At 43.5% G+C, this 12,662-nt stretch overlaps 1 protein-coding gene across 4 annotated transcripts in view; it reads right to left on the minus strand.

Moving 5' to 3' along the window:
- Nucleotides 1-6,048: 6,048 nt before the first annotated feature.
- Nucleotides 6,049-12,662, minus strand: part of SLC30A10 (solute carrier family 30 member 10) — a 42,602-nt gene continuing 35,988 nt past the window's right edge. For all 4 annotated transcript variants that reach the window (XM_060644385.3, XM_060644382.3, XM_060644381.3 and 1 more), the window contains 2 exons: nt 12,331-12,570; nt 6,049-9,241 (listed from right to left, as the gene is read on the minus strand). In XM_060644385.3, coding sequence (XP_060500368.2) covers nt 8,742-9,241; nt 12,331-12,570 — 740 coding nt within the window. In that variant the 3' untranslated portion in view covers nt 6,049-8,741. The remainder of the gene's footprint in view (nt 9,242-12,330; nt 12,571-12,662) is intronic.

Genomic DNA, 12,662 nt, shown 5'->3' on the forward strand with positions numbered 1-12,662 from the left:
ATCCTATCCTGGATGAAGCCCCATTTCCTTGAATCTTCCTCCAAATCACCTGACACAAGCCCAGATGTGATATTAAGTCCTGGGGGACACCCTTTTGCTGAAATGCTGCACGGCTCCCCCAGGGCATACAGTCTTCTCCGTATCGAGCATGGAGCCCACTGGTGAAACCACAGGTGAGTCCCTGGTGGCCTCGGGCTGGAAGTCAGGGACAGAAATGGACATTCAGCCAGATTCACACCAAGCCCTCACTGCTTCTGCCCAGAACCCTGGACCCAGTAAGCGTGCAGCAGTAATATGCTGTTGAAGGTGCCACCCTGCTGGAGAGTTGAGGTCCTTTGGGACTGGACCCTGGTGTTAGGATGAAGTCCTTCAACACTGGGTCTATTTTATTTTCCTGGGAATAAGATGTCCCAGGATTTGGGGTCATGAGATCAGGTCTGTGTTGTTCTCTAGTGACGTCATAAAATATGGCCTCTGCCCTCCAGGAATTTTTTTTTAAGTGTTTTTATTTATTTTGAGACAGAGAGAGAGAGAGAGAGAGCATGAGCAGGGGAGGGAGAGAGAAGGAGATTGAGAGAGAGAGAGAATCCCAAGCAGACTCTGCGGGGTCAGTACAGAGCCCAATGTGGGGCTCGAACTCATGAAACTCTGAGATCGTGAGCTAAGCCAAAATTAAGGGTTGAAAGTTTAACGACAGAACCACCCAGGCAGGCCCTCAAGGAATTTTAAATCTGAGTACTGACTCTCAGGTCGGTCTACCCTATACATTCCTGGCATTTCTTTTGTGAGTCATGAGTTAAAATAAGAGTGAATCAACTTGAAATCTTACCTCTTAAAGTTGGCATTTTAAAGATCTATCATTCTTCCAGTATTTTATGGAGCTAGGCCCTGTGCTGAGCCCCACGTGGGCCACCTCCGTTGCCCTCACAACAATCTCAAGAGGCAGGAACTATCATTTTCTCCACTTCTATAGATGGCAAAACTGAGGCCTAGAGAACTTTTTCTTATTCACGGACAACATTCTTCCTGAGGTCAAGCAGCTCATCGGTGATAGAGCCAGGGTTTAACAAGCAGGCCACTCCCGAAGCCACCATGCCCAAACGTTAAGCTACACTTCATAGTATATGTTAATCTATATAATAAAATCTCTCCGTAAAGCACTTTTCTATGACACAGGCTTAGCGGTACCATGGGCCAAAACATGTCTGCCCCCTTAGGAAGTACCGTGCGGTCCAAGAGTCAACGGTAGAAAGCAAAAGCTATAAAGCAAGCATTAAACATCACTCCTTCCAAAAGCGTCATAGTCGTTTATTTTCTGAATACCTTGGGACATCGGAATATGGCCACAAACTCACAGCAGGCAGAGGAAATCAAGGAAAAGAATTAATCCAACATTTTTAATGTCATTGAATTTTTCCATGATGTGTTGATTCTGCAGCGCAGAAACTGGAACTTCTTGAGCCCCCTGGTTCTTTTGAACTTGAGTGTTTCAATCTCTTTTGTTAATTGAAAACAAAAAATGCTTGCTTTTTTCCAGGGATGGGGGGTGGGTGGTATAGATATTTCCTATGTCCTCTGTTGGAAGAGGGTAATAGTGAAATGTCCCAAAGAAGGACACATGAAAAGAAAAGCCCAAAACAACACAAAATTAGGCAAATTCAGTCATGAAGAATGAAGGAACAGAGGTTCTTAATCTGGGACCCAGGGATGCAGGTCAGAATCCCTGCAGGTGTGGGCAGGGCATATGCATGTATGCATCTGTGAGAAAAGAATCTGTAGCTTTTATCAGATCCCAAAGGGTCTGTGGCCCAATGAATACTACTCTACAGGACTTAAAAATGAAAATCAATGAAATTATGAGGCAAACAAAGCCATCTGTTTACACAACAAATATCTTAAGACACCCATGACTGTCGTTAAGCCCAGTACAGCGGACAGGGTCCAGCTTCCTGGGGCAGATAGGAGACCTGGTTATCATCGTCCCCACTACAAGCCTATATCAACACGGCCACTCTGAGAATTTGCTCCCCGCCCCCCATCCCCTCCCTCCCCTGAAACAATGCAGGCAACAATACCACCAGCCAATTTCCTCCTGCATCTCCAAGCCTAAAAGAACCGGTGTGATGTGCCTGATATTTTTTTTTTAAGGTTTTATTTATTTTTGAGATAGAGACAGAGCATGAGCAGGGGAGGGGCAGAGAGAAAGGGAGACACAGAATCTGAAGCAGGCTCCAGGCTCCGAGCTGTCAGCACAGAGCCCGACGCGGGGCTCAAACTCACGGGCTGTGAGATCATGACCTGGGCTGAAGTCGGACGCCTAACCGACTGAGCCACCCAGGCGCCCCAATCAGATATTTTTACTCCATATTGGAGCTCAGTGTTATGGCACAGCCGTATTTGTGACCATGTGGTTGAAACTATGAGGCGACAGAGAGTCTGTTATCCTTTTGCTTCACAAAAAGATGAGAAAATCACGGTTGTGCTTCCAGGCACAGGACACGTCCATTTCCGAGTGTGCTCCTGAATCAGGACCCCAGGCACATAAGGGTTGTAGTCTGTCATCCACAGGAAATCACCCTGTGTGGCAAAGTGAGACACTAACACAGAAAAGGAAGAAATTGGCAATAAAACAGAGAGAGAGAGAGAGAGAGAGAGAGACCAGAAAGGAAGTAACTTAGTGACTGCAAGTTAAAACTCGAAAAAGTAAAATGTCTTTTGAGCATGAAAGGAATAGGTATGATGATATTCACCCCCCCGACTCCCACAACCCTCTATTTACTAGTCTACACAGCCACCGTCCTCACACCGTCTGCTCGTCTAACTTCCGTGGGTTTCCTTGTGCTGGAGAAGATAAGGTTTGAGGGCCAGGCGGGTGAAGGAGCTTCAGTGACAGGCTGACTCTGTCCTTCCTCCCGGAGCAGAGGGAAGCAGGAGGGTTGACAAGAAGTTTGCAAGTGCGGAGGGGCTGGTGGAAAGGCCTCTGCTACAGCACAGACGTGAGGTGATCCAGCCGAACCCGAGAGATGGGGACAGGAACAGAGAAGCGGGGACTGACATCGAGTCCTTGAAGGAAACGTTCACTGAGCACGACGACTAGTTAGACCCAGGATGAGTGAGAGGAAGGCAGCATTAAACACGGCAGCAAGGTCCGAGCAGAAACGCAGCGAGCAAAGCTGAGGGGAGAAGTGGGAGAAACTCCCTGGGAACTGGGAGCATCTGCAGACCCAGAGGACGTGCACAGCTAGTGGAGCTCAGGACTCCCGGCAGGACAGGAGATGAGAAGGCAGAAGCTCCAAACACAGAACAACAAAGCAACACAAAGTTTGCGGGGGAGGGCGTTTGGATAAAACCGGGCCCCGTGAATATTCTAATCCCGGTGTTCCCCAATCGCCCCACCACCACCACCCCCCGCCACGCACACATACAGAAGCTTTGGGGCCAACTAGAAGAATGAAATCTAAGCTTTCAGGGCGGATTGTCCTTTCCCTCTTTCTCCACCCATGGCACTACTCCAAGGCCAGTTTCAGTGCCAAGTCTCCTGTGAAGCCTTTCCTCTTCACCCTCACCCAGGTTGATTGTACCTAGTTAGCTTTAAGGCTAGTTAGCTTTAACCGGTGGCTAACTGGCAAAATGGAATTACAGAGATGGGAGGAGGCAGGAGAAGAACAGGAAGAGTGTGAATGCCCGCTGGAAAGTGTAAGAGAACAAAATCAATTGACGTTTAGCTCTGCTCTCCTGTTTCCTAAGGATTCCTACAACAAACCCCCAAGAAGGGGAACACAGACCATCATTTAAAAAAAAAAAAAAAAAAGTGCAATGGAGTTAAATGATCTGTCCAAATCCTGTAACTGGTAACACCAAGAGTTGAACCTCTTCGTTCATTCATGTGTTTATTCATTTATTCATTCATTCAATAAATATTTATTGGTGCCAGGTCCCGTGGCACTGTTTCAAGCACGGGATAGGGGCTGAAGAACACAGCTGTGGATCATACACAGCCTTATGCTAGTGGGACAGACAGGAAATAAAGAAGTAAATGTATAATAGAATGTTACAAAGTGACAGTGCTATGGAGAAAAAGGGAGCAGCGGGAGACACCGAGGAGGCAGGGTTCCCCACTAGATGGAGTAGTCAGACATTCTGTAGTCTGAGCCCTGAGCTCAGCCCTCTGTCCCTACTGCAGACTCTTCGTGCTGACAGAGTTGATGGTCACGAAACATATACCTCCGTCTCATTTCAAATGCTGCCCAGGGCTTGGCATGTGCACCCCTGAGCACCAGAACCATTCAGCACAAGATCCACCCCCCCACCCACACCAGGCTGTAAGTAGGTCTCCTTAACCTCCCCCAAAGTTGTACTGCCTTACTTAGCTTCCAGTGTAGACTACAAACCCCCTGGAGGCAAGAACCCCTCGCACAGTTTCCAGTAAGGGTATGCTGGTTATCAGCTTATCAGATTAAATAAAAAGCAACTGGAAGAACTGGAAGACTGTCCCCCTCACTCAATATTCATAAAGGTGACAGTCAGCTCTTTGGAGAGTTCCCCACATCTATAGGACTTCTCCAAAACAAGCCCAGCCTCTCCACCATTCCCTAACCCCCAGGAGCTCCCCTCCTGCACAAGTCCTATTGGGTAGCCCCGCCCCCAGGAAGCCCCCCTAGAAAACCAGATCAGTCCAGGCTGCAGTAAGTAGGCAGCTGGGTCACTTTGGGTCATTTTTGGTGGTGGACAGTGGCAGAGGGGTATGAAGAAACCACAAAATAAGGATGCAGAAGTAGTCCCACTTTGCTAAAACCCATCTGAAGTGTTACTGAGTGATAAACCAACTAGACTCAGGGACAAAAACAAATGAGTTCAACCACTCTGAGCTTTCCATTTGATTTCCACAAACATCTCAGTCATGTGTTGTTGTTGTTTATTTATTTGCAGCACCATTGAACATCTTTCGCTTTTACAGGTATGTGTATGTGCATACACTGCTGGGGGAGTTCACGTGCAATTAGTAATGCGCTATTTAAACTTGACATCTTCAAGTCTGAATAGTTCCCACAAATGTGACAATTACACTTTGGCAAAATCGCCTGTGAGGACAGAAGGAAGACTTCAAGCAACAAAACTCCATAATACTGTAACATAACTTCGGACCTCCTGGAAGGGTCACTCTCCCTCGAAAACCATCATCCTTCCTGGATTATCCCCGCTAGACAGCAGGCTCATCGCCTCTGACCTGCCTTTGTACCAAGAGGAGACATCCAGCAATATTGATCCATTCAGCGATATTCAAAAACGTTCCATGTAAACAAAAAGGTCCAGAATAAAACACCTGAGAAGAGACGCTCCTGAACATGACACATAATGCATTAGCTAATCTCCAAATTCATAAGAACATTTAGATTACGGTGAGGATTAGGGTCTGATGCAATTTCCATTTGCGCCACGGTTTCCCGATTCAATAACTTCATTCCTACCTGCGACGACTCACGTGCAAATACACTCAGAAGCACAAATAAGTAACAAACGATCAGGTGAACAGCAGAGTTACAAAACAGGCATAATCATTATTCAGTCTAAATTCAAAACCCAAATCAGGTCATGTTTCCTCATTATTTTTCTGGCACAGTCTTTTTTTGTAGTCTTTAACTGTAACGGTGTAAAGGTACATTTAAAAGCAGGAAATATATTTTGTCCTCCTGGGAAAAAAATGCGGTAGGATTTGGCAAAGGACTCAGTTAACCACAAATAATACAGATTTTTTTTTTTAACATCTGAACTTGTCCTTAGCACCAAGATGAACTGCTTGTCCTAGAACCAATAAAAGACACATCATCAAGTTTAAAACTGATAGAGAATTAAACACCTTAGCCCCAAGAATCAATCATACCAGTATTTTCTGGTCTCCTTTTGTAGTTCCATCGTCAAACTGAAGACATTCATGAGTTGAAGAGGTCATGACAGAATAGTGGCAGCAAATGCTTTTTTCTTCATTTCATTCACGGTTATATTGACTGATCTGTATAATCAGATTTGTAAGCTATATCTTTTTAAATATCCCCAAGCTATATCTTTTTAAATGTTCAAAATTTCTATGTAGAGATAACTGTAATTTTGATGAGCAGTTTGATCTCACTTTGAAAAATATTTTTTTAAGTTTATTTATTTTGAGAGAGAGAGATAGCATGAACAGGGGAGGGGCAGGGAGAAAGAGAGGGAAAGAGAATCCTAAGCAGGCCCCACACTGTCAGCACAGAGCCCAATGCAGGGCTCGAACTCAAGAACCATGGGATCATGACCTGAGCTGAAATCAAGAGTTGGACGCTTAACCAACTGAGACACCCAGCCTAAAGTTCATTTTTTAAAGAATGAATTCTGCAGAACTGATACTATTAAAATGAATACAGGGCTCTCGAAGGACTTTTGTCAGCAATAACTCTCACCTACCCTTAGTTTAAGTCAGTAACTCAGAAATAGAGACAAATTTGCCCCCAGGGGATGTAGCAATGCCTGGAGACCCACAGAGGACGCCCTAGACTTTTAAAAAATTATTTTCATTTCAAAAAAAAAAAAAAAAAAAGAAGGAAAGATTTTTGGAATGAACCTAAGCACACAGGAACACTAGAAAGTGAAATGACAGCATTTTTCTAATCCCAGAGGAAAACAGTGTTGGGTAAAGCCACTGTTCAGCAGGCCCTAGAGCCACCAGGCAAGACTGACTCAACGAGAAGAAAGTTCCTGCATTTCCTTGGGAGACTTAAAATGCAGGACAACTAAAGAAAGAGTAAAACTCAAGTAAAAATATCGTACTGCAGGCATCATGATGACAGAGGATGTCACGATGACTGCCTGAGATGACAGAGGAAACCACTTATCCCATACAAAAATATTGCACTGAATGAGCTTGTTTGAACTCATTAAATGTACTCTAGCTGTCTTAAAAAGGATTATTTCACAATGACTCTACTCCATAATGCGGTATGTGATTAAGTGGTCGTCAAGCTACCTCTGTGGTAAATTTGTTACATTTAAATTTAGTGCCTTTTCCTTTCCTAAAAAATACTTTAGAGAGTAGAGAACATTATCTGGATGTAAACTAGTCTGCATTTCTTTAGCCAGGGGCAGAGAAACTAGAAAATTATCATCTTTTCCTTCTAATAAAAAGCAGAATGATGGGAACCAATTGGAAGTGAGGGCCAGACTTCCTCTTTGGCTCCAGTCAAGGCATCTCAACCAACATCTGTCTAGATTTTGGTCCACTTATCACCGTGGTGAGTTTCAAAGAGAATCCCCCGGTTTTTTTGTGAGTGCATGCCATACTTTTAAGATTAAAGATAAAAATGTTGTCTTATATTTTACCCCTCTTTTGGCTATACACTATCTATAGACTAGTCCAACAAACTCCTAGGGACAAAAACGTATTCGACTAATTCATGGCCAATTTAAACTCAGATAATAAATTTTCAAGGAATGAAAAAAAATTCTTATCCTACTGATCACAGATGCTTACTTATTTCAGCCTTAGAACGAACACTAAGACATTTGTTTAAACGGCATTAATGCTGAAAAACGTGGGTGCTTTTCGCGTTACCAACCCAGGATTTCTGTTTGAGTACCGCACAGATTTACAACAGGACTCTGTGTCTAGAGCCTAAGAGATGATCGCTGTCAGTCAATTTTGCAACCCATCGGGGTCTCTTTACACATAGACTTTTCCATGAAGTTACTAGTTGGCAACTATACTAAATACTTTAAAATATGTCTAATGGAAGAAAAGTCAATCCAGCTTATTTTTGGCAGGAAGGAATACTCAGTGTCATATATTATTCTCTCCCAGAAATACCCATTTTCTCCTGATAAATGCTACATATATCCACATGATCATATAAAAGAAGACTCAAAGGAAATTTGGACAAATAAGTCATTAAGCAATAAATGAAAACAATCCCAACTGGACTGATTCTACAAGACAGAATGTAAGTATTGTGTCATACTTCAGGAAGTAGAAATATTCCCACACTTCCAAGTGAAAAAAAAAAAAAGCATTTGTGTATTAAACATTTGAAGCACCCTATAGTTGTAGTTCAGTTCACAGCAGAAAGTAAACACTAGTTTTCTCTCCACCCTGCAAAATGAAGAGGTAGTCAGGAGGCATTTTCTTCCTGTCTTCCCCCAATAATCTCTCCTTCCTTTGATGTTCTGAGACTATTTTCTACTTTAATAGGTATTCATTTTGCATTTATTTGAAAACAAGTCAAAGAACAAAAATTCTGCAGTGACAGGACTACCCAACCTTCCTCTTTTATGATCTTATAATGGAATGAAAAAAACATTAGCTAACATGGTTCTTTAGTTTTTTCGATGTACTTGGCTATGAGCTCACCCGAGAGTCAGCCACAAAATCGAATCACTTTAAAACAAAAACTACTTTGAATCCTGTGTCCACAGCCATTGAGTCCCAGCCTTCAATGTCCCTGATACGTATGCTGGCATGGTTTGCTTTTTGAAATAAATGTTCAAACTAAAACAGTGAGTTTGTTGAAGAGCAGCATGAGATACCCAGGACGACGTAAAGGAGTTCACAGTCACATAAAAATTAACAGACACAGGCAATTAACATCCCAAACCACCAGCCCGTTGATGAACACACAGCGTGCACACCATGAATTTGACCAGTGCCTACAGCCCACAGAGGTCCTTCCACAAGCCCGAACACCTCGTCTATACTGTCTGTGTACGTCAGGACAAGATTAAAAATGTGTGCTGTTGACATAATGTTGGTCCTCCTGAGTGTTGCCCAGAGCTTGTCCGTGGTCACTCAGACAGCTGTCCAAAGATACTTCAATAGCCACTTCTCTTGTTACTTGTCCACGGAGACCATCACTTGGGTACGTGTCCAGAGGGGGACAGCCATTGTGCTCTGCGCAGCCATTGACATGGGCCAGAGGCAGGGCCCCGGGCGGGCAGCACAGCTGTTTCTCACAGCCCTTGGAGATGCAGGGTGAACTACAGAGCAACAGCAGATCCTTCTGCTCCATGGTCTCCTTCAAGTCCACATGCTCAAACTGGATGGTCACATTGTGGATTCCCGCATGGTGGAAGATTTCTCGAATTTTCATACTGGCCTCCTGATAGCCCCTGTCCTTCCGATACTTGATGTGCAGGGTGGCGATGATCTTTCCGCTTATAAGTTCCCAGATGTGCACTTCATGTACACTGCTAATCCCGGGCACGGCCGAGAGTTTACTCACTAGAACAGAGGACAGCAGACAAACACTAAGGCGCGTGCTGTAGTGGAAACATGCATGGCACCCACCACAGGAGGGACGTGGGCCCTGGAAGCATTCTCACCACCCCGATGTATTTCAAAAACACGAAGAAAAAGAGCTGTACCTGTACGGGTACGTTTTCTAGCAATCTTCTTTCTCCATTCAGAATCCCTGTACCATCCCTCATCAGCCCATAAGAGGTGATTCAAGAAAGTAAGTTTAACAACAACCCCCCAAATCCCCAAGGTTGTTGAGTTTACAAGGGAATAGACACCCACAGGGGCTGTGTGGGGAGCGTGAAGCAGGATGCCTTTCTGAAAGGGGAGAACCTGGCAATAGGGACCAAAAGCTTTTACCAGCATCCCTGGTGCCAGGAATTTAACCTAAAGGGAAATACCCAAATGTTGACGCACAAAAATGAGTTGAGCGATGCTCTTTGCATTAATGAAGAAATGGAAACAAGGGAAGAGTTAAATCGATTATATAGAATATGATACAGCCATTAACAAGTAAGTTGCATATTTAAGGATATGAGAAAAGGCATATAAGCTATCTGTAAGTGAAAAAAACAAATAGTTTTACTGTGCATATGGCATGATATTTCTTCTTTCTTTCTTTCTTTCTTTCTTTTTTTCTTTCTTTCTTTCTTTCTTTCACAAACATCAGTGTGTATACACACACACACACACACACACACACACACACACACACAATTTTTTTAAACAGGAAGTAAGCTTCACAGCTAGCACAGAACCCAGTGCGGGGCTTGAACTAATGACCCAGAGATCAAGACCCAAGCTGAAATCAAGAATCGAACGCTTAACTGAGCCACCCAGGTGACACCCCACACACAAAAATCTTATGCAGATAAAGGCTTGTTTTATTGAATGATTGATACAAGATATTAAAAGTGGCAAATTCTGGGTAGCAGGATTACGAGAGATTTCTAGTTTCATACTTAGGCTCTTCCATATTTTCCATGCTTTCTCAAATGAGCACGTATACAGAGAAATGGTTTTGAAGACGGATTATGAGCAAAGACCCTGTAGCCAGCTAGGGTTTGAATCCCAGTGTAGTCATGACCTTGGGTAATTTACCTAGCCCCCAGTGCCTCAATGTCCTTATCTATAAATTAGGAATAATAATGATAGAACCGCATAGGTTTACTTTAAGAATTAAAATGGGGGCGCCTGGGTGGCTCAGTCGGTTAAGCGCCCAACTTTGGCTCGGGTCATGATCTCACAGTCCGTGAGTTCGAGCCCCGCGTCGGGCTCTGTGGTGACAGCTCAGAGCCTGGAGCCTGCTTCAGATTCTGTGTCTCCCTCTCTCTCTGACCCTTCCCCGTTCATGCTCTGTCTCTCTCTGTCTCAAAAATAAATAAACATTAAAAAAAAAGAAGAATTAAAATGAGTGAATATAAAGCACTTATAACATTACCTAACATGTAATAAGTGCCTTACAAGTGTGTTATTGTTATTACTATATTTTTCAATTTTTTTTTAAATATGTTATTTATTTTTGAGAGAGAGGGCATGAGCAGGGGAAGTGCCAAGAAGGGAAGAGACAGAGATCCGAAGCATGCCCTGTCCTGACAGCAGAGAGCCCAATGCAGGGGTCGAACTCACGAACTGTGAGATCATGACCTGAGCTGAAATCAGATGCTCAATTGATTGAGCCACCCAGGCATCCCATTACTATCTAATTTTTAAAAATGTGTTTAAAAAAAAAAAAAAATATATATATATATATATATATCATTATATATATCTATATCTATATCTATCTATATCTATATATTATATATCTATATATCACAAATATCACTAGATATCACAAAAGATGTGTATCTTTTTCTTCAACTAGAAAACAAGCTTCTAGAAAGTAGAGACGATGCTGTGTATCTGTGCCTGGATATCTCCTTCCCCATCTCCTACCTCCTCTGCCTGCGGCATCGGGCAAATAGTAGGTTGCAGGAATTGAAGCCTGACTATTTTAATTCTGCAGTAAAGCAGCCAGAGAGTTGACCGCACCTACCAACTCTGAGATTCTAAACCAACAATAGTGCCAAAGAGGCCCCCAAAGGCAGAAAGAACATCCAGGAGAAAAGACTGCAGGAGAAGCTCCAGCTATTAGCAATGGCACAACCAACTGGTCCCAACACACGCTATTAAACGTGGGTTTGGCAGGGCTATGGCCCTCATCAGTCACACTGTAAATCACACCTTCCTTCATAGAGGAAAGCCTAGCCATGGCCATAAAATGTATTAAGACCCATTCAAACCTCATTTCAGGAGCTTCTCATGAAGTAAGGTCTTCTAAGAGGCCTGGGCTCTATCTCAAGTTTACGGGCTCACTGGTGGGGCAGTGAGTGTAAAACACAAATATGCACGAAAAACGTTTTTTTACAAAAACATAACCTCCGTTTAGAAACACTAGAGATGAAGTTGCAAATTCAGTTTCTCACCAACATCTGGATAGTTCCCATTTAGAAATTCTGCCAAGTCTTTAAAATACGTATCCTCAGATACACATAACTAAGAGGAGAGTTTGACCTTCTGTTTGAGCAAAGCAAAGAAACAGATTTCATTACTGAACGAGGTCATGAATTCAGGTTAAAACACGAACTACGATCCTTTTTACAGTGTTATAAGAGACCCGGTGACTTGCATGCCCATAAAAATCAATTAAATAGAATGCAAGATCTAGAATATAAAGGAATGATTTATGTTTTCAGAATAAGGAGAGTAAAAATCAAGTTCTTGGCAGGGTAGCCTTCTTTGCATTAAATCTTTGACATGAAGGTAAAAGCTGAGGAATAGTTACTGCCCAAGCACCATATTCTCAAAAACTTGCAGCTGAGTCAGAGCGCCATGAGTCGTAAAGGACCTTTGGTTCTTGGAGCTGTGAGTCATCTTACTAGGCTACAAAACATATGATGGATGTCTCTATTGCTTGGTGATTTGAAGTATTTCAGGATACATAAATCAAACACTGCTCTGAAATAATGCTGGCCCTTTGGCCTGAAGAACATCAAATGGGCATGGTTCTAGATAAGAATCATCTGACTTACTCAGCTCCTCCATGTTGACTCCTTTGGGGACCATCTGCAGCAGAATGGCAGCAGTCTCCTTGATGAGTGGGAAGGCAGATGACAAAATGATGGCGACCATGATGACGGTCAGGCTGGGGTCTATGTAGCACTGCCAGTTACATGGGTCCTCGCCTTTCAGGGGACGCACGTAGAATATGATGGCCGTGACCACCACAACCACTGACCCCAGGGCATCGCCCATCACATGCAAAAGGACACCTGCCAGGAAGAAAGAAAGACCAATGAAGCACAGATCCAAATTTGGGGGCCATGTGACACGCAGGGACCTGGGTTCCCAAGTCTATGAATAC

This window comes from Panthera onca, chromosome F1 (genome assembly GCF_046562875.1).
Source record: "Panthera onca isolate mPanOnc1 chromosome F1, mPanOnc1 haplotype 2, whole genome shotgun sequence".
Lineage (NCBI taxonomy): Eukaryota > Metazoa > Chordata > Mammalia > Carnivora > Felidae > Panthera > Panthera onca.